Consider the following 23,379-nt stretch of genomic DNA (forward strand, 5'->3'; position numbering starts at 1 on the left):
AATATAAGTTATCTGAGTGGTAGTGGATAAAAGAGATTCCAAAGACTAGGAATAAATTAATAGAAATAATGAACATGATAAGTAACAAGAAATGAGTCAAGATGATGAGGACGATGAAGCAGTGTTATAGGTTTGCAGTTTCTTGAGAAACAAATCTGCAAGGATCCTAAAGTAGATGAAAGAGGAAAGACAGGAAAAGTACAGGAAGAATCCCAATACAAAAAAGGGGGGAACATACCTGCAAAAACATGTGAAAGAACGGATTAGAATGGTGAGGATTTTCCCTCATGAATAAAGCTGTGCCTATAATAAATCCTAGTGAGGAAAATAGCCAGTCAAATCATCACCATCCTAATCATATTCAAACTAAGTAGAAAGAACAACAGCCAAATGGATGGGAGTAGAAAGCCCATTGTGAACACATAATATGTTAAACAATGACTGTCATGTTATCCTCCACAGTGATCCCCAAATGACCATAGAAGAGAAACAGATTTGACATTAGAAACATCATCATTGCCACAGTATGAAATGGAAGTTACCATCCTTGAGAACTTATAATGAGTCTTTTTTTTTTCTTTAGTGATAAAAGAAACCAGTTTAGTATTAAATTAAATTTACTCTTTGTAAAGTGTTAGAAATTTCATGTAATTAGTTAATAATTTTAAAAATAGATCTATTTAAAACTGTGCAAAGTGTTTGAGTTTACAATGCAAGGTAGTTGTGTTGCCCTTTCAAAGATGAAGGGCTATTGTCACATGATGATATCATCACGCATTAGAGAAGTTCATATTAAATATATGACTTCTAGGTGAAAGTTAGCTCAAGGCTAGTGGCATGCAAATTATAAAAGCAGATTTATAAAATATCATGCTATTCTGTGTCAAGTGGTGATGTATTATCTAGGAAACATCACAATTAATTTGTCAATATAATTCAACACTCTTATTCAGTATAGGCTTAGACTAAATTTAAAGTGAGCCTAATTAAGTCTTTTCTGGTTATTATGGGGAAATTACAATTTACAGTCTGTCATAAGGCCTTGTAGACCACAATACAAGAACTATCCCAACTTTTGTACTTCTTTACTTTTCATCTTTAATGTTAAAAAACAGGTTATATTTTAATATAAAAAGTGAAGATTCATTCTTAAATCCTTTACATGAATTCAAAAGTTCAAAATTTTAATCTAAACACTCATAAAGTTGCCATTAGTACAATGTAAAATATAATGATAAAACTTAACATCATTTGATTCACCAGTTATCACTGAGTTTTGCTGGTTTTGGATAACTGCATCTCTCATGAGTAACCTTGAGCAAGGCAAATTGAAAGAATAAGAACAGGAATGGTGGTGGAATGAACACATTTTTATCTGTTTTTCACTCATCACAGTGAAACTACATGCATATTTGATATGCCCTTTCTAGGTTTACTGATGAGTTTACTGAAACTAGTATAACTTAGTGACAAGTGATGAACTGAACAACAGTTTTGATCTCATATATGTAGTAATCAAATGTTTCTAGCTCATACCACAATAAACTTCAAATGATGTTTAATATGATAGTAGATACAAAACGAACCATTTTTAAAACCATCTTTAGTCTAACCTGAATAATTTGTTCCTGTGTTACACCAGGCAAATTAAGCATATGTTCAACTATTAATTCATCCACTGGTTCTTCATTTTCATTAATTGACACCTTATTGTACTTTTCAAACATCTCTTCAAATTCCAAATCTCTCCCAGCCTGTACAATCCATTTATCTTGCAGTATTTGATTAACACTCAACCTCTTCTCAGGATCAACAACAAGCATACGTCTTATAAGATGTTCACATTCTGGAGAAAGGGAAAACAAACAAAATGTATTCTACTATCAGAGGTACATACCTACTACATAAATCCTATTAATGAGGTTCTATGATAAAATAAATTGTTTTAGTGTTCACATTACTTTGAATTTTTCCAAGTATCATATTTTCTATCATTTTAAAACATGAGTTGTTATTAGAAAAAAAATTAAGTAAATAAAGAAGAGAATAAAATCATATCATCAAATGATATCAGTATGATTAAAAGACTATGATATAAACACTTCAACCAGTAAAAAATTCAATCTCTCCATAACTGATTTTTTTTGGCAAAGACCATCTATATCTGCTGATGTTAAACTAAATATGTGAACTCAAAATTTATTGAAATTATGAATTCAGCTGTGGGAAACATGTTTCTATGTTACGATGAGTGTCAGAAAAACAGTAAGTAAATATTACAATATGAGTATTCCTGTTAATAAATAAATATCTACACTTTAATATAACAATTGGAGATTGGAGTTTTTAATCATTTGGATACTAAAACCTATCTTATGTTAGCATTTTCCTCATGTGAAAATGTATTTCTGATTTGCATGCCACTAGCCTTGAGTTAACTCCCACCTAAAAATCACATTTAAAGTGAATTAAACTAGGTGGTGATGATGTGGCAATAGACCTCCACCAATAGGAGGAAGACACAACCTATGTGCAATAATACCAACTTAAGCACTTGTGCTCAAAATAACTTCATTCTCAGGTGATGTAAGAGGAAGATGTACTATAAGTTGAGAGGATAGGCAGAAAAGTGTGAAGAGGTGAATATTTATTGGAAAAACATTTTCAGGTAAGGAAAATGTTAACTTCCAAGATGATACCTCACATTTGCACACAGAATAGCTAAAATCCTATGCTAAAATTGCAGAGGAGCCAGTGCCAACACTAAACCTAGAAGAAAGAACTTGAGAAGAATTCACACTGGGGAGAAGGTGCCAAGAAAATGTTTTATGGAAGATTCTTTTACATGTGACAGTGAAATAGGAAACCATGAAATTCAATTTTAAAAGTCAGCAAGCAAAAACTAAAGAAGTGAGGAGTCACTTTTCTGGTGTTAGCTTTCTCCATGATAGTCCATGGAATAGTACTGTCTCGATTATGCAATTCAGTAATTTTAATGCAACAAAGGTACCTCTAATGGCTATACAAAACATCCCATCTTATCAGTGGACACTATAGCCAGAGAAGGTGAATGGAACACTTTCCATTACCCTTAACTCAATGCAAATTTTGGGAAATAAGCATATGCTAGAAAGCAACACCAGCCACCTGGTGAATCCTATAACAGGGACAAAGGGTGATAAAAATGAAAATGTATATACCCTTCTCATAAGACAGTCTGTACTGTTATTAAATAACAATAACTAGGGAGAATTTAAATCCCACAGAAGATAAAATAACCATACACAATGAAGAAAACAGGTGACAGACGATATGTGTGAATTCATCCACATACCAACCAAAAAACATATCATCCATGGTGCAGTGAAAATAAGACACAAGAGAGTGAGACAGTTGAAAAATATTATGCAACAAAATGTGAAAGAAATATCACCCTCTCCACCACCTAATGTCTTATGAAGAAAATCCCACTTTGTATAAAGGAGTAATAAATACAGTGAAAGTGTGTACAGGAAACACTATTGGTTTATTCATCACAACTACTAAGACTACTGGTGAGAATGTGAAGAAAATGTCTTCAAAGAAAACATATACAAGAAAAATGACACAGAAAGCTCCAACATAGCACATTTAAGAACATGTAAAACCACGCTCCACTGAAATGTGGAGATATGGGAATCAATGAAGAAGGAAAGAAGGTAAGTAAATGGAGAAGACAGAAAAAGACCCATCAGTTATGGAAAGGAGAAATGTTGTTGATAAATCTGGCTGAAAATAAAAATATAGCAGAAAAAGTGGTTCACAGTAAAATGGCCTAAAGAGAAACTAATGAACCATCAGAGCACATAAAACCATGGTTGTACTGGCAGAAGAGGTGCCACAAAAGGATTCAGCAAGGAGTGTTACCTATCAAAGTAATTACACAAGGGAGAAGAGATACAGGCATTACTGATAAGCATAAAGAAAAAAGTAAGACCTCTTCTGACTAAGAGCATTGACCATCAAGGCCAAGTATTGGAGAACTGGGAACCTAGAGTCTGTAAGTTTGGTATTTAGAAGAGTGGTGAAGGTATTGATGAGAGTCATGTCTAGCTGAAAGCAAACCTAACAAAACACCTGTGGAAGGTTGTATTACTTCTGAGCCAGTCATATTCTTCACCCTTTTGAAAGTGTGAGAAAATGCAAAAACAACAAACAGCCTTCTCCAGCTAACCATACATGCACATCCAATATGACCATCACGATATTCGTCAGAAGTCAACATCATGGGAGTGGTAAGAAGTAGAGCAGTAAAGTGGGTTGCATGTCTAGCCATCACCAGATGGCATTGAGAATGTATCATTCAGTCCATTGATCATCATATCTGCCAGGAACAAACAACTGGGGGATGGTAGGAAGGAGAGTGCCTCAGCAATAGGGTCAAACTGCATCTTATCAGAATGCACCACAATAGCATTTGGAACTGCACCTCAAGTTCACAATAGGATGAACATCAATGCCATCTACAATGGCAGAGCATCACCACCATACTCTCAACTGAATGGAAATGGCTCAGAAAAAAGACTACACAGTCCACCACCCCAGTAACTAGGGACTTGTAAACGGCAAGGAATCCCACAACTTCATCAATGAGAGTGGAACAGCACACTGGAGAGTTCAGATGAATTTTGCACTATAAACAGTGCATTTGAGCATGAATACTCTATTTTGAAAAGCATACCAATCATGTGACCTACACAGAAAAAGATAACCAGAACCTCTCATATTACCTTCAAAACCCATGGGTCCATGGCAAAGGAACCCCATACATGAGCAACGTTGAGGAACCTGGACTCAACAGGGCCCAAACTCATCATCACCACTAACACTGTCTAATGTTACGGATAAACTTACGGACAGAGCATGTTTAAAATGGTACCGTTGTTGAGAGTCATAATGACAGCAAGACAGTAAAATATGGCTTACTGTGACCTGAGTGTCACACAGACAACATATTGGTGCATCAGTCCTACATAAAAGAAAATGATGAGTTAAAAAACTGTAACCAATGCATAGTCTAAGTAGTACAACTTCCTCTTTATGATCCTTAAGGTAGCAAGACTGCCAAAGTCCAATAGAGGGTTTTATTTTGAAAAGCTTGTTTTCATGATACTCACCCCAAGTCCATTGCCAAATCTCATGGAGCCAAGCCTTGAATACAGGACTACAGTTCATGTATAGAACAGGCACAGCAGTGATAGTGCCAGAGCAGATAGATTTAGCTGCTGTATCAGTGAACTCCTTCCCGTGAATACCAATGTGGCCTGGTATCCAGAAAAACTGGATAGAAGTAGATGTTAAAGAGAAATCGGCCATTTGGTTTTGAATATCAGCAAAAAATAGTGCAATTTGAGTACTGCTTAGCTTCTATGTGATACAGGGCAAGAGAAATGGCATACAGTTCAACAGTGAACACAGAAGCTGTAGAGGGAATTGTGTGTGCAACCACCAAACCACAACAAACCATGGCAGAGCCCACATAGTCACCTGATTTCAAACCATCTGTATAAATAGGAATGGAACAATGGTTCAAAAAATATTCAGCAAATAAAAGACAGTATTTACAATCGGAATGTCTGCTTTTCTCAGATGACTTAAAGATAGGACACATTTGGGGACTGTAAGAAGCCATGGTGGGATGGGCTGACTAGTGGATAAAGCAATGTTATCCAAGGACAGACTCAATTCATCCAACTGCACCAAAAGGAGCAATGTCAGATCATCTGTTCTGAAAAAATATGGCCCACCGAGGAAGGAAACACAACCCCAAGTGGAATGCTTTGGTAAGAAACAAAGTTTCGAAGCATATAATAAAGATAGTTGCAAACAGCAGAGGTACAAAGAAGGTTCATGAGACTCTATGTATAAGCTGTGAACTGGGAAATTGCAGAAAACCCAGGTGCAGAGCTGAAGTCCTTGATGATGAATGGAGTCTAGCATCTGTAAGGACAATGTCCTTTTCAATGTCAAAGAATACTGATACAAGATGTTGTCATTTGAGAAAAGCTTCTCTGATTGACATTTCATGTTGATGTAAGTAGTCATTGGAACCCACACTGTAAGTGAGAGGAGGTTGTCTGATTCAAGAAACAAACCAAGATGAGCAATAACCATCTTCTCTAAGGTCTTACAGAGACAGCTCATCAAAGAAATTGGGCAGTAGTTTGAAGGAATTTTGGGATCCTTCCCAGGCTTACACAAAGGTAGGACAATTGCCTGACACCAGGCATCAGGAAAAACATTCTCCTGCCATATCTGGTTAAAAACAATCAGAAGAATAGCAAGAGAAGCAGGAGATAGATGGTGCAGCATTTCATAGGGTACATCATCAGGTCCAAGCGATGTACTACCAGACCAATGACGGGCCAGTTTGAGCTCCTCCAGTGTAAAGGGATATATATGGTCATAGTAACAATCAAAATGAAAGAGGTGATTGCTCTGCCCAAGTCTTGATGGCTAAGAAAGCAGAGGTAGAAGCAGAAGTGCTAGATACCTGACTAAAGCTTTCACCTAGAGTATCAGCATTGCTCCGGGTATCAGTTACTTCCTGGTCATCAGAGGCTAAGATCGAGAGGGGGATAAAATTAAATTGCTCACTGACTTTTCAAATCTTGTCCCATATGACTTTGAAACTGGTGGTATAATATATGCTGGTTGTGAACTTAATCCAAGATTCCTTCTGGCTTTGACATTTTACTCACCAAGCATGTGCATGGGCCTGCTGGAAAGTGATGCAGTGCGAGAGTGTGGGATACCTACAAAATGTATCCCAGGCCTGTTTTTGAGCCTTCCATGCTGTGTGGCAGACACGATTTCACCACGGACAAGAATGTTATAGAAAACGTGTTGAGGTACTAGGAATACATTGAGCAGCTACCTATATAATAAAATAGTTACTGCTACCACACAGTAATCTACTGATGGCTTGCAGACGATGGCAGGATAAAGTTCTGTAAGAGCAGTGAAAGACAGCCAGTTTGCTTGTTCCAGCTTCCACCAGGGCAATTGAGTCAGTGGCATCGACCATGGCCAGTCTGTCTCAAAATTATAGGGAAAGGAACACTGCCTTGAGGTTTATTGTCAACCCTCCATGAAAAGTGGGAGAATAGTGAAGGGGAGCAACTTGATAGATCAATAGCAGTAAAGGACTGCTAGGTGCATGAAAATAAGTATAAGAACAACAACTGAAAAGAGCAACGTTGTGATGAGAGAGCATACCCTCTAAAGGACTGACACCCTCCTATCAATATCAGCACTTCCCAGAGGGATTATGATGTCCATTAAAGTTCCCCAGGATTACAGATGGAGACAGCAATTGCTCAATGAGAGTCAAAGTCTGATTGATCATAGTTCTCTCCAAACAACAGGTACAGAGAACAAACAGTGATGGTATGACTCAAGGAAACACAGATGGCTACAGTAACAAAGACAGGGTGGGCACATGCTGATCAACCAACAGTGTCATCCCTCCATGCACTCATCCATCACACAGCCTGTCATTTCTCTACAAAGAAAACTGCCAAAAGATGACTGTATCAGCAGGTTTCAGAAATGTTTCCTGTAAGGAAAGACATACAGTGTTTTGATGGCATCCAGATTACAATGTAAACCTCAACAGTTCGATATTATCAAGGTGGCCATATTTATTTATGTGTGGGCAAATTGGATGGAGAACCCTTCTTTTTATAACCATGTCTTTTTTCTTTACTGTCTATCGACCTCCATGGATCCTGCCATGGGTCGATTTGGCAAGTCTATGCTGTTGAAAGAGGATTCCAGCAACTGAGGACGTGAACGAATGATTGTTTTGCATCTTGGGGTGGGTGAAGAAGATGTATCTGAGGAAATGCCTGTACCCAAAATCAAAGAGAGTGGATCTTGGGATTTGCTGGAATGTATGTTAGGGACAGAGATGGGTGTTGAAGTTAATTCATCAACTTCTTTAATCATGGAGGTCAAAAGACTTTTCATTTGGTTTAAGAATAATTCTTTTGGAGACACAAAGAGATCCATCTGCACTCCCACTGTAGTAGATGACAAAGTGCAGCAGCATACATTCCAGATGAAATGGTGGACAGTAATTTTCGAGCCTCAGGGTATGTAATGTTTTGAATCATTTTCAAATGCTGCACCTCTTTTTCTTCCAACCATTTAGGGTAGGAACAAAAGTAGGATGGGTGAAACCCATTGTAATTGACGCTCACATTTCACACTCATAGGCATCAAAGTTCTTGCTACCGCAATGAACACACATTATGCAACCATGACATGATGTCTACAAGTGACTGAACTGCTTACACTGGAAACATCTGAGAGTGTTTGGAATGTATGGCCATACCCTGAAATTAAGATAACCTGCCTTGATGGTGGCAGGTGGATGTGGTGATGTAAATGTTAGAATGAGGACATTGGTGAGCATCATAATTCCACTTTTACGAGTGAAGGTACGCTTCACTGCAGAAACTCCTTGCATAGAGAAACCAGCGAGAATCTCCGAGTCAGGGAAGTTCTTCAAATCACTCTCAAAAATAACTCCTCGTGATGAATTCAAAGTAGCATGAGGTGTAACCTCAATAGGTATATCCCAAATTGCCTTTGAATGCAACTGCCTATGTTGAGATGTGTATATTTCTGCCAATATGTCACTAGAGCAAAGCTTTTTTACTGACTTTGGAGAACCAGCAAGTCCTTTCTGAATGAAAAATGGAGACATTTGCCCTAAAGGTTTGTCTGAAAGAAAATGTAGTATAAGAAAATGAGGTACAACAGATGTTGAAGATTGCTGCTCAGAATCTTCGAGACATGGTTGTTTACTATTGGACTGTTTTTTCACTATTTTATTTAAGTTTTTATTTGGAGTGTCCATAATAAAAAAAAAAGGAATATTTTGGTGCCCACTGACTACCCCCACCATGGAGCCCTACAAGGGGACACACTACAATGCCAAAACAAGGTCACTGCAGCAATGCCAGGGTTTTGTCAGCACTGTACCCAAACACCAGCATCAGATACAATGTCCACAACACTTGTTGAGAAATTCAACATTGGTATTTGGTTGACCCTAGCCCAAGTGGACCAGCCGATTGACCCCAGGGTGACTACCCCATGGCTGCCCATCTACAGAAATTCAAAACCAAAGTAGTGTGTTAAGGTTGGACTCCTCAACCACCAGGAACCTCTCCTCCCCTTCATGGGTCACCACACACGGCAAACACGTGGGTGGATGTTTAGATCCAAGAGGAGGTAAACTGAAAGAGCACAACCTTCTATGGGAGGTCTTCTCATCACGTACAGAAATCCACACCGAGGGGTACATATTTCGATTGGAGAGTTAAGTTTTTAATAAATTCAGTAGATATTTGTATGAAGAAACTAGACATAAGGATCTTACATTACTAATGAATATGTACTGGCACTGTTTAACATAGTTATTAATACATTCAATTTAGATCTCTTAAAAAAACTAAATAAGAAATAACTTCTATATTTCAAACAAAAACTTGGAATATATAAAATATTACTATTATTGACTGTAATAGAAGTTATACACAAAGAGTTTTGGATAAAAGTATTAGATAACACAAAGCCACTGATGTTTATGTTCACTTGATGCCTCCTTTACATACATAAAAAATCACACATTAAAATTAATATATATGTACATATACCCTTCCCTTTATTAGACTATTTTATTACTTGTACCAAATATTTTTTCCACAAACTTGAAATTACAAATATCTCTGACCTTTATCAGTTCATACATGCTTAAGATACAAATATCTAAAGTAATATATATAGTGAATTAATTTTTAACCCATAGATAAAATACTTAGGAAATATATTTATATTAATATGAGTAGTAGGGTTTCATATTACTAAATCAGAATAACTTTGTGTTCATTATTTAAAATATTCTAAAATGTTTGAAAAATGACTAATTATTACAGTCTATGTATTGATATATTTTCTGATTAATACAATAAAACAGTGGCAATGTAAGTATAAGTATCCCTTGGTCTCTCCAATAAAATTAATGGATAACATTTGTAGACAAAATAGACCTCATTCTGTGAAGACTATCAGCTTAAGTTTGGAAACTGAGTAACTGGTAAAGATGTTGTTCCTGATAATTTTAACATTGGCATAATTGTATCATACTTTTCCAATATATGATACATTTACCACACTGACTAAATCAGTCATAAATTTAAAAACAGCTGGTATAAGTAGAGAAAGCACTAGTAGAGGAACGAAGAATATCAAAATGTTGTTTGTTCCTCTGTTTCTCAATATATAATTTTCTCTACAAGTGGGTTTTCTCCTCATCATGGGTTATTAACTCAGTCATAACTTACAAGTAGTATGGTTCACAAATACTTCTTTCCTTTAATCTTTGATAGAAAAAGAATTGATACTCTTAACCTTAAAACCTTAGTTAATGAATTTATCACAACTGGAGATACAAAATTGCAAAATGTTTTTATTTTCTTGTAACATGCAATTATTGACCATTAGTAATCTTTTAAGATTGACTTATTATTTATTTTGTGGTTGAGCTTCCCTCCAATAACTCTTTGCTTTTGGTACCACTACAAAAGATACAGGTAAATGACAATCTTTGCACATATAACACTGAAATATTATTTTGATATATCATCAACTGATGTGCCATGACTCTGACCAAGCTGTGCCATGTATTTCTACCTTTCACAGGTAATTCTACTTAACTTTGGTTATTCAAAAATAAGGAAACCTTTTCAAATCTCTTCAACAGGCTATAATCACTACCAAGCCTTGAATCAATTATCTATGTGCAGCAAAGCAGGCCCAAATATTCCACTAATTATAATGAATAATAGATGTATAATCTAAAATTTGAAATAAATGTTTGTGTTGCTGTATCTTTTAGTGTGTTTTAATATTTTAAGCTATATTCAATGTACTGCTAGGCCAAAATTGTTGAGAAACACTGTTTAGTATATGTCCATCTCTATATAAAGCCAAAACATAAAATGTTTTACAGCTAAAAATACAAGTAAACACAGCTGCTGAAAAAAAGTTTCGTTCATCAAATCATACACTCAGTATCACATTGAAAAAAAACCCTGTAATCCCAACATTAACAAATAAGGTAAGAATCATGTTGCACAAAGCAATTGTTAAACATAAGCTATCTTATACAGTTACTTATAAGTTCTAAATTATATAAATGTATTCAAATCTTGAAACAAGTATATGTAAAAAGTTAGAAAACTGATAAAATTAAACAATTAAAAAAAACTTACAATAACATTACTAATGCACACCATACATTTAAGTTCATATATAATCAGTGTTATACTATATAATACCTTGATACACTACTTGAATAAAGCTCTTTGTTACATTTATGTTTATTGTAGGTTTATATTAGGAGAGGCTGTTTTCAACTTTTCAAATCATTAAATTGCTGAAACAGCATTCTACTTCAGTAAAAGGTACAATGAAAATATGGTAATTAACTCAATTATTACACATAATACATTTTGTGCTTATAACAATTTCCTGCCATCCATGTCTGTAGTTACTAACAAATATAAGAAGTAGGTATATGCTCCTGGTCTTAAAGATCTACAAACAGGATATTGCCAGGAGTGAACAGGAAATGATAAGTGATGCATTCTCACTTTGAGATAATCAACAAAGTCACACACTGGTACACTAAAGTAGAGCAATTAAGAACAAGGAGACACATATTTATTGATAAATTTATTTTATATGTATTTTTTTCACTACATTATTGCTTAGAAGAAAATTCTGTTTGAAATAAACATTCTTCACATGGAAATTATAATTAACAGATTATTATGGCCTAATCTTCAGTATGTAGGCTTTATAATTTAATAAAATTCCACATCATTCCCATGTTAAATTTTACCAAACGTCAGAGAAAGAACAGGTAAGGTTGTAAAACATTTCAGCTGAAACAAAATAAGAAAAGTAACATGTAGCTTTATAATATTGTTTACCTTAGTATTGTATTAGTTGATCCATTAAAATGTTTAACTCAATTTTCCCATATTACGTACTTAGTTTACTCAATGTTTTATTTGTAAATCCATGATGCTATTTAAAACATGAATCTTCCTGTATTATGAACTATTTGACCTTAGTATTTTATTAGTAAATCTAAGATATTACTCCTTTACTGATTTGTGATTTCTGATGACCACTTTATCAAGTCATTTTATACACACATTCACCCTGAACTATTTTTTTTTATCAATATTAATCTTTAGGCACTTGTTACAAGCACAATATTAGAACTCACAATAAAAATGTTCTTTCATATTTGAATAGCTAATTCAAAGCAACATGTGTATTTTAACACAGCAGTGATAGCATAAGGAATTCTATGAATGTCAATAAACCTCACCATAAGAGAAATGAGTTGTACACATATGGATGTCGTAAAATAAATATATTGCATTAATGATTGAACTTTAATGCATTTTTGTTGAAAAATACTGAATGAGTTTAAGATTCTGAAGAATGTAAGAAACGAAGTATTATTTAACTTTATCCTTAAAACTGTACAAACATTACATGAAATAAACAAAAATACTATAATTTTGTCATTATAAGGTACTATACTTACTTACTAAGAAATGTTAACATTAAGATAACACAATAATTTTTGAGTTGATATAACTCCAAAGATAAAATACAATAATATGAAATCAATCATATTTAATGTAGTGTTATTCAAGTTTATTATGATGAAATTTTATATCTTGCCTGATGACATAAAGAAAGGGATGCGGAATTTCCCTAACAACACACGGGTCCGAAGGCTCTGTAGAGTGCTGCCATCAAAAGGAAGGGCACCACACACGAGAACATATAGTACCACTCCAAGGCTCTAAGAAAATTTATTTTTATACATAAGCAAAACTGGACAATGAAGTTAAGGGCATATAAAACAAGGGAAGGAAAGTTTAATCATGGTTGTTATATAAACTGTAAGGAAAATGTTTTCTTATTTACATTGAATTTATGTTCTTAAAAGAACCAAACAAATTAGCATATAAGATATTGTACAAAATAACTGCTGAGAATGCTATATGGTACTTATAAAAAAATGTTTATAAAAGTTCATTGTTTAATATTCTTGGAAACATGTGTTTATTTAAAAAATGATTAGAAAAATACTGTACACTACTAACAGCTAATATTGATATTATGGGAGACTAACACATCTAATTGTGGTGAACCAAACTATCACTCCAGCTTCTTTTTTTTTCACATGACATTTATTGTTTTAGTTTTAATAATACTGAATTGTTAGGTTTTTATACACGTGTGTGTAGGTGCAGTAACATTAAAGCTGTAAAATTTTATGATAAGCATAAATATTTGTGAAACTTTGTTTTTAATTGTTTCAGCAGAAAAACATGAAAGTGATGGTTCATGTATCTAATGTGTGTGTGTATATATATTTGTTATAACCATAAGTGTTTAAGCCAAAATAAAACACATTGAAATTAAAAATATGCTGTTTTGGATATATGTGTATATATATATATATAGTCATTTTCAATTAAAATCATCATATTCTACACACATTTAATAACTACAAAAAGTACATTTCTCCAAAGAGAGAAAATTTTGCTGAAAATATCAATGTTTTTTTAAATTCCTGTGACACAGGAAATTAAATCCTCACCCACACGTCAGCCTTTGGCCCATCATACTCTTTGCCTTCAAACAGTTCTGGAGCGGCATACGACGGACTACCACACCAAGTAGACAGGAGTTTTCCTGGTTCATAATAATTACTAAAACCAAAATCTGTCAGGAAAAAAATATATTACAGTAAAACCCAAATGTAAATACATACATTATTTATACACAAAACTATCAGTGATAATAGTATATTTTCACAAGAATGCAGCCTTTACCTCACTTTTCCATTAATAAAGTATAATATTTACTCTAAATATTTTGTTCTTTTTAAGAGCTACACTAGTTACATAAAAAAATACTTCTCATAAACATTAAAGATGCATTTTGTAAATATCCATTTACATGTATTTTTCTATATAGCAGCAAAATATATAGCAGAAAAATATATTTTTCTATATATTTCTGGTAACAGTGAAGGTAATTAACTAGTAGCATCCATCATCAACTCTTTACCAATGAATAGAAAGGTTGATGCCCCTCAAAAGAGTGAGTATGTATATGGCACTGAGTTTCATCCTTGTGATTTATCCAGGTGAGTTCAGTGCATGTACCACATTTACATAGTGTAATTTAATGATTTAATTTATATTTTTACTTAAACATAAAAACTTAAGGTTAACTAATTTTCAATAACCACTGCAAACTAAAGAATAATTACAGAAGATTATGCCTCATAATGGAATCATTTACACAAGATGCTTTAAAATATAAACTTTTACACTGAAATACCACTTTCATCAAATAGTTTGCATCTAGATGCAAGCTTCAGATTAGTTTTAACTTATTTTATTTCATGTGGTACAATAACTCTCTGCACTACATTGTTAAAACAATCATTTAAATCAAACAATAAAATATAGCACCTTACAAATTGTTTATTAATAACAAAATATTTTAACCAGCAATTTTGATGTTCATGTTAGAATCTAGAAGAAGATTTTCTGCTTTCAGATCTCGATGTATAACAAACCGCTGATGACAGTAATTCACAGCTGCAACTATCTGCTTGAACTTCTTTCGTGCATCATCTTCCGTCATACGTCCGTTAGCCACAAGATGATCTGAAATTAAAAGTTGGTTTTATAAGAATTATGAAAATTAAGCCCTATATAGCATTTAGAGTCATAGTAATAACTTTGTCAATTCTAAGACAAAGAGAAAACCACAACTGAAGTTTTTTCTTATATAGTTAGTATTTGTAAGAATAAATCTACAGTGTTGATAAAAATGTTTTTGCATCATTTTTAATTCATAACAGGCATTACAGAAAAAGTTTAGTTAGTAAATACAAATAATATTACAGAAACAGTAAGCAACAAAAACTACTCCTAATTAGACACGTAAAAAAAGAAATTAGTCTTCTAAGTTATAATTCCTCATTAACCAAGAAAGAACAGCAATACTTCAATGTTGTTCTTTTACACTAGAACTTTAAATGCTGCCCAGAATATTTTAAATAACCCATACAACAAATTTTGAAAAACTGAGTAGTTTATAAACCTATTAGGTTGAGGAATAATTCGTGAGCGTTTTTAAATAATTTCATTCAAGCATTACATGCAAGACTATACAATACTTCAATGCATGAACACATTACACCCAAAACATTTATTATGATACTTTATTTCATGTAATACCTAGGTATATAGTATGCATTGTTTTAAACAAAATTGCAAGAAATTAAATGCGAAAAGCAGATGGTGTCGAAAATGCTCGATTTTGTCCACTTGACATTCCATTTAATGAGCTGAAAATGAAAGCAAAAATTAAAGACATATGAAAATCAAACACACCATCTATTAGAGCAAAAAATTATCTACCAAATGACATGAAATATTTTGCGAAAGCGTTTCATTTATGAATATATTTTGTTAACTTGAAAAAACGCTCACGAATTATTCCTCAACCCAATATATTGTTAACCACGTATTTGTCTTCTCAAATGTATTAATTATGTGTCTAATACAAAGTAAAAAAATTTATCAAAAAGATTAAACTTTCATGATGCTGTAACACTTCCATAGAAGAAAAAATATTGATAATAATTCAATAGTTTCTTTTTGTGTTGCAATTTTATGTCAGAAAAATGTGATAAAACACTTAAATTGTCATAAATAAAAACTACCTGAAGCATATATATTAAATGAAACTTCACTCACCAAATATTTCTCCTTGACTTGCATATTCTGTTACTAAATATAGCATCTTCTCCGTTTCCATTACCTAATATTTTAGTAAAGATACCATTTACAATTTTTTTTCTAAGTAGCATAACCAATTTACATGAAACATTTCTACTTGAAATGAATAATAGAAAATATTTTGTTCATAAGTGTGTATTTGGATAAACTAAATATTGATAGTTCTTTAAATATTCAATCCATGTGTGAAAAAACACTCAAACTGTAATATTAATCAAAAGTATAACAAATATTTAAAAAATCTAGTTCATATTATACTTTGTGATAGTATTAATGCTAGAAAGGTTACTCTAGGTTTATTTTAAGAGTACAAGATAAATGAATGTTCACAGCACTAATCAAATAAATAAATATACATGTACTGCATTTTGTTCATAGAAAAATTTAAAACAAAATCTACCTGAATATTAGAATAATATTAGAGCAATAATAAAATATTTTATCCAACAGTTATACACATGTTTTTGTTTAATGAAATGAGGAACATGTTTATATTTTAATGTATTATCAAAATTACTTTACACCTTAACATGGCCCTATAATTTTTATTCATTAAACACTTCTAGGCTGTAATATGCAATATTGCATTTTTAAGACTACATCTTGAAAGTAAACTAAAAAGATTATTCTTATTTCTCTAATGTTTGTTTTAAGTCATCCACTAATACTGTTAACAGAAAATGAAACCAAAAGACAATGAACATTTAGATGTTCACAATAAATGATTATATATTATATCAAATACATAATATATGATTTTGGTTTATTTCTAAAATTTGTTTTGTGTAATTTACTTACCTATACATTTTTGAGGAATTTTTTAATAATTTTGAGAATCACACTTTAGTATTTCTAAGAAAAACATAATATACTAAATTCACTAATCCTGATTTTCTATTCAACTTACAATCATATCTTTTAAAAATGAATTTTGTAACTGGAAAATATTAATTAAAAGCATTTTACCATTGAGTACCAAATCACCTAATCTATTGAAATGAAATTAGCATGTATAAATATGACTTCTTGTATAACATTTTACCTACTTGTTTGTGCTTATCCAAATGTTCCAAATAAAATTTATAACAGATTTTAAAATGTAATAGAAATGAACATACATTATAATCTAATGATGCTTAAAACTTCATACTTGTCTAAATTTTATATAACATGTACAGGTAAAAACTAGTAAATTTAGCCACTCAACAGTATACAGTAAAGTCAGGCAGAACAATATAAAGATAGTACTGTAAGCTTATCTATAGCACTGCAGTTGGCTTACTTGATATAGTTGGACAATATGAGGGTGATTCAGTAACTTCATTATCTGAATTTCTCGGAAAATCTTTTTCAAATTTTCTTCATCCAGGTGTGTTTTGTCGATAATTTTGATCGCAACCTATAAAATAACATAATACAGTATATAGATGAATTAGTCAACTACAGTATGATAACAAAGAAAGATGATGAAATTCATTGTAAAAAAAAAAAAATTATTCAACTAGTACCTTATTCAATACTCTAACAAAATTAAATGTAAGAAGAATAAGTATGCACATATAAAACACACAAACACAATGACAGACAATATCTTGGATGCGCTTTGCATGATAAACAAAAAGTAATTCTGCCAAGAATGACATTTATTCTGCCACTAGTAATTGGTAATCATGAAGATATTAATAAAAACAATATTCTTCCTGAGCATTTAAAAATATATACAACTGTTTTTCAGTAACTCATACAACACTAATTTTGTATTACTTCACTTAAACTGAGATATAGTCAGTAACATAACATTAAGTTGTACTTCACAAATTTGATTAATGTAACTGTTGACAAACACATAAAATTGTTATTGTTTAAAACTATATAAATGCATAATTGGTGTAACAATTTATGTAGTTTACAAAAACATGTAAGAAATTTTAAAAGAAATATTTATTATCATTAACACTAGTTTATGGTAGCTCTAAAACTGGTTATTCATAACTATAGATTTATTAGTGTTTTGGAATGGTCTGTAATGAATATCCAAAACTTTTCATATTCCTCATTCAATATTCTGAATACAAAAACTTAACAAAGCTAAAATTTCATACAAGTTGATCACTTGTGTCAAGACTGATATACAAATAAAATAATCAGCATCGTGTGAGTAATGTGTATAAATACATGTACATATATTGTATATCCAAACATACATATTTAACAGCAATTCAACCTGAAGAAAGTTGAAATGTATTATGTACCATTACTGAAATTACACCACTAACAAAGTATAAGTATGATTTCTAAAGCAATAAGAGTACAATAACTGAATAAAAAACAAAGCTGAATTTAAGAAAATCATGATAATTAAAGCATATGCACATACACTAAGACCACTTGCATATACACAGAAACTAGCTTATGACAAAAGATAATATAAATGCTATTATCAATATTATTAACATGACAGTGTCCAATGGAGCATTAATGCATAAAATGAAGTTTCAATCAACTGACATATTACTATATCAAATAATCACTGCAGTCTATTCCCTGGTGAGTTAATTGCTTAAATACATATGTAGTAGAATGTAAAGAAAATCCACATATACAGATTTTCATAAACAAGAAAAAATATATTTATAGTAGTTATAGGCAAGTTCCTATACTTTCATGGTGTATTATAATATGATAAAAATGGCTTAACATATATATCTATATAAATATTTATGAAATTTTTTTTACTTATATAATAGAAAGAAAATTAGTAAAAGTACATTTAGTACATCATTTAATGATGTATTAGTTAGTACACATATAAACAGACATCCATGCACAGTAAGGTATCATTATTTCATGGACAACATTATATGAAGCAAATATTTTCATTGTGAACACAGTATCTAAGCATTTTTGTATTAAAGCAAATCCAGTATTAATGCAGTTCAATAAAGCATTTATACACCATTAACAAATAAAAGTCTACAAGTACACATAAGTAATTGTAACAGCTTAATTTTACACTTTCGATGTTCAGTCTACTTTACATATTTTTTTAAAAAATGACAACTTAAATAAAAAAAAGTAATGATACCTCTTTTACTCCCTTTCATTTAACCTCTGTCATGTATACACACAAACACATAGATACATTTACAAAGGATGCTGTTAAAGTTTTGAAATTTAATGACACTCTAACTTATTAGTTTACTTTTTCTAAAATGTACCATTACATATTTTAACATAAACAAAAGCTTTGAAAAACAGTACAGCTGTTTGTAATATTAAAACACATCACATTGAAAACCATGCACTACAAATAAAAAAGACAAAATAAACTATATATATGTATCTTATTACAGAATGCATTTCCAGTGTACTTCAAAAATGTGAGGATAATGATAGTGTTTAGATAGTGTTGTAAGATTTTCAAAATCTTGCATCATTAATATGACTTCCAACAAAAATGAAAATATTTCAAATACACAGCTAAATATCCCACAGTATGAACATACAATATACTTACAAGAATCTAAGACATTATTACATAATGTAGCAGGAAAATTTGTGAGAAAAATATGTATCTTTTTTTAATACCTCTATTTTTGTCCCCTAACAATTAACAGGTAGACGACATCACTAGTAAATGAATTACAAGTTATAAAACAACCACCCAGGAGAAGATAAAAATAAATAGTTTGAATTGTACCACTAATTCTTTACAATGCATATATAATGAAAAATATTCCGGTCGGTTTGTCAAAAAATGTTTGTAAGGAAATTTTAAGTGTAAATATAATAACTTGTACTTGTGTTTCTTTCAAAAATAATCTAAGACATCATAAGTTCAGTATCTATAGATATAACATCAAACAACATATCAAAACACTGTATTAATCTATCTGGGTATCATTTTTATTTCTTAATAATATACTTAATGTGTATAACATGGTTATAATTTTAATAATATAAAGACAGATAGCAAATATTTCTTTTATTTTGAAATTTATTATGTGTTATTTATATAATAAATATTAAATATATCATATCTAAAAATAATTCACTGCACACACATCTATCTGTCTCTATACTATATATATATAGCAAAATCTGTTATTATAGATCAAATTTTGGTATAAGGTATATAAGGCATATCCTTATATATACCTGGAATTTAAATATGCAAAGAATGTCATATATTGATTTAAAACACACCAAAAACATAATGCAGAAGCATTCATGTTAACACATCATTTTGAGCAAAATACAAATGATTTTTTTTTTCCATTTGCAAAGCTCCAACAACTTGTTTAATAACAGTTTAATGGAAGATTTGCTAACTATATTTAGTTTAGCAAAGTGTAAAGAGTTTTTTTTACCAAATGAAACTATAAGTGGAAGATTAAGTCATATTTAATAAAAATAATTCACTACTTTCTGTCAATTATAATACTGTTGTTTAAGACCATTTGCATAGTCATAAATAACTGTCCCCAGTCTCTTTACATAGCTTAACGTTCAAAATTTAACACATTTGAAATACTGTTTTAAGTTTAATATTTATGTATATATAAACCATATGGACTTCGACTGTCTCAAAAACTAACAGTAACAGAAGACTACTGACAGGCGTGATCGCAAATCGAAGTTAGGAGCTCTATAAACGACAGCGCAAAATGTTTCTACCGGACAAATTCTGCCACTGCACGGCGAGTTATTCTATCCCATTAACGTAGTGGTTCTATGCCTACAACTTTTCTGACAGTAACTTTAGTCGTGCTAGTTGATATTGGGTTTGAGAAATTTTAGAGTCTTACCTTGGTCTTTGTGATGATATGAGTTGCCAATTTGACTACTGCAAAGTTTCCTTTTCCAATAGTCTTTTCAAGTTCATAAAATCCTACTCGAACTAGACCTCTAGTAACCATAGATCTTCCACCCCTAGATTGATCAGCCGCCATGTTAAGACCCTACAGAGATCATGCGCAACAAATTAGAAACCTTTACCAACACGTTTAGAAACAGAAACTGAAACCAGTGTTTCAAGACACTCGTTCTTTCGCATAAAATCCATAACTAAGAATATAAAATTGATGTTAGCTTTACGATACTGTACATTATAATTTGTTCATAAAGCCTGAAAATAGTAAGCCCTTTTTTTTCAGTTTCTATTGTACACACTGTCTATAAAAGACGTTTTAATACTATTAGTGAATCAGCTTATTTATCTTTAATTGGGAATTCAACGTTTCACTTTACAGCTTCTTTAGGAGTGTTCCACGAAAACACAAAATGCAACTAACAAAACATAGCTTCAATTGGTTATTTCAAAATCAAATAAAACTTTGTATTGTTAGTAGTGACTAGTGTTTTAGAGAGACATTCCTGAAGAAGCTGTAAAGAAAAATGTTGAGCGTCCATTTAAAGATAAATAACAAATTTGGTGTTAAAGGGTTGTTTATCACAAGTATTGATGAACCCTTTCATATTTGTCAAAGTTACTTAAATTATAAATCACTTCAGAAAGCACAAAAATTCTTCCATGTTACTGAGCAAAAACTGTTGAGCAATTGGCAAATAACTATTGTCATGAGAAGATAAAAAACAAAAATGACAACAATTATCGAATGTTTTCTTGAGAACACACGTGTTTAGAATACATGCATTACTTATTTCAGTTAACTAGCTGTTTGAGTCACTAAATGAAGAAATAAAAATATATATATGAAATTAAAACATGATGCACAAAGTTCTCACCTAATTGGATCATCATTATAGAAAAATTAATCTCCTACAAGATATATACTACCTTTCGCCATTAAGGATGCAAGCTAGTTTACATTATCCCAGAGAAGAATGTCGAAACATGACGCGCTATGGGAAAGCAATGCAAAACTACAGAAAAAGGTGACATTGTTAAGAAAGCTATTGTACAACTCCACATCCTGACTAACAAGACAAGAGAAGTGTGGTGAATGTATCTGGACAGAGTTGGACTCTCGCTCTTGAACCGTGTTTGATGACGTCACTATGACGGCAGTTGTGCGACAACCACAGTTCTTATACTTCATTCAGCTATTCACTAACGACTCACTTTCTATAGAAAGTTTTGTAATGTCGCATAATAGTTTAAGTTTTCAGCTGATAATTTATCAACCATACAGTTTTATAATCAAATCAAATATGGATTATTCGTGTTTTTATACTGTATTTTTTATTTTACGTAAATTTAAAAATAAAATTAATTGCCTTATTTTCCTCATTACCCTATATTACATTTAAACCTCCATATGGTAAAACTGTGGGTTAGACTTATATAAGTGTTATGATATACACGAATGACGCAATCACTGTATTACGTAACCATAGCAACTATTTAGGCGTGAAAAGCTTTTGAAAAGGCGTGAAACCAGGCGCAAATGTAAAGCTAATGGTATTAATCATTTACCTAATGTTTGAAAGGAAAATTCGTTTCATGTTGATGGAAATAGGAATCTACCAAAACTGCAGGTGTTTTGTATAAACATCATTATATTTGGGATCTTCAACAATATTATTCAGGTATTATCCTATATTATTAATTATTGTAACTCCTCACACCTAGCAAAAATATTAATCATCTTAACACCACAAAAGTTTCTTAATAATTGTTTTCCTCTCTGGCCTGGAAAAAAAAAAAAAAAAAAAAGCAGTAAGAAGTTCATTGAGATCATTTTCATATATTTCCATTGTGCGTGAAAGATTACAATATTTAAACAAAGTAGTTGAAAAGTGTTCTATGCTGTATTAGTGACAGGTGTTAGACAGTTTCAGGTGATAGAAGATTAGCTTGTATTTCTTAAAATGCAGAAATATATATGTTAATTAGTATTAAAAAGTTGAGAAGAAACACTATTTTAATAAATAAAATAGTACTTTTAAAGACATCTATCTTTTAAATGGACGAAATCAAATACAATGAATCGTTTTTCTGACGATTTTTTGTTTGTGATTTAGCTGAAGTCCTACAATTAATGGCCAGGTGGTTAAGGCGCTCGACTCGTAATCTGAGGGTCACGGATTCGAATCCCTGTCGCACCAAACATGCTCACCGTTTAAGCCGTGGAAGATTTATAATTTCACGACCAATCCTACTATTCTTTGGTGAAAGAGCAGCTCAAGAGTTAACGGTGGGTGATGATGACTAGCTGCCTTCCCTCTAGTCTTACACTGCTAAATTAGGAACGGCTAGAACAGATAGCCCTCGTGTAGCTTTGCGCGAAATTCAAAACCAAACAAACCTACAATTAATATCAATTTTTAAACGAAAGAGGTATGCTAAAGTACCGTTAAAGGTTTACAGCACTATAATCTCTTAGTTTGTTACGAAATTTATTAATAGTGACAATCAATTTGTTTATATTATTCGCTTCGTTCGAATGAC

General features: G+C 31.9%; 1 protein-coding gene across 4 annotated transcripts in view; it reads right to left on the bottom strand.

Annotated features, from left to right (window-relative positions):
* The window catches only part of LOC143255338 (serine/threonine-protein kinase SIK3-like), a 53,746-nt gene extending 31,830 nt beyond the window's left edge, over positions 1-21,916 (bottom strand). The window contains exons 1-8 of one of the 4 annotated variants that reach the window (XM_076510824.1): positions 21,714-21,916; positions 20,774-20,926; positions 17,248-17,364; positions 15,924-15,987; positions 14,664-14,825; positions 13,745-13,869; positions 12,817-12,940; positions 1,614-1,846 (exon numbers count right to left, since the gene is read on the bottom strand). In XM_076510824.1, coding sequence (XP_076366939.1) covers positions 1,614-1,846; positions 12,817-12,940; positions 13,745-13,869; positions 14,664-14,825; positions 15,924-15,987; positions 17,248-17,364; positions 20,774-20,917 — 969 coding nt within the window. In that variant the 5' untranslated portion in view covers positions 20,918-20,926; positions 21,714-21,916. Of the gene's footprint in view, positions 1-1,613; positions 1,847-12,816; positions 12,941-13,744; positions 13,870-14,663; positions 14,826-15,923; positions 15,988-17,011; positions 17,194-17,247; positions 17,365-20,773; positions 21,117-21,713 lie in introns of those variants that run through there. The other 3 variants (XM_076510825.1, XM_076510826.1, XM_076510827.1) reach the window with 3 other exon arrangements.
* Between the last annotated feature and the right edge of the window lie 1,463 nt (positions 21,917-23,379).

This window comes from Tachypleus tridentatus, chromosome 7 (genome assembly GCF_004210375.1).
Source record: "Tachypleus tridentatus isolate NWPU-2018 chromosome 7, ASM421037v1, whole genome shotgun sequence".
Taxonomy (NCBI): Eukaryota; Metazoa; Arthropoda; class Merostomata; order Xiphosura; family Limulidae; genus Tachypleus; species Tachypleus tridentatus.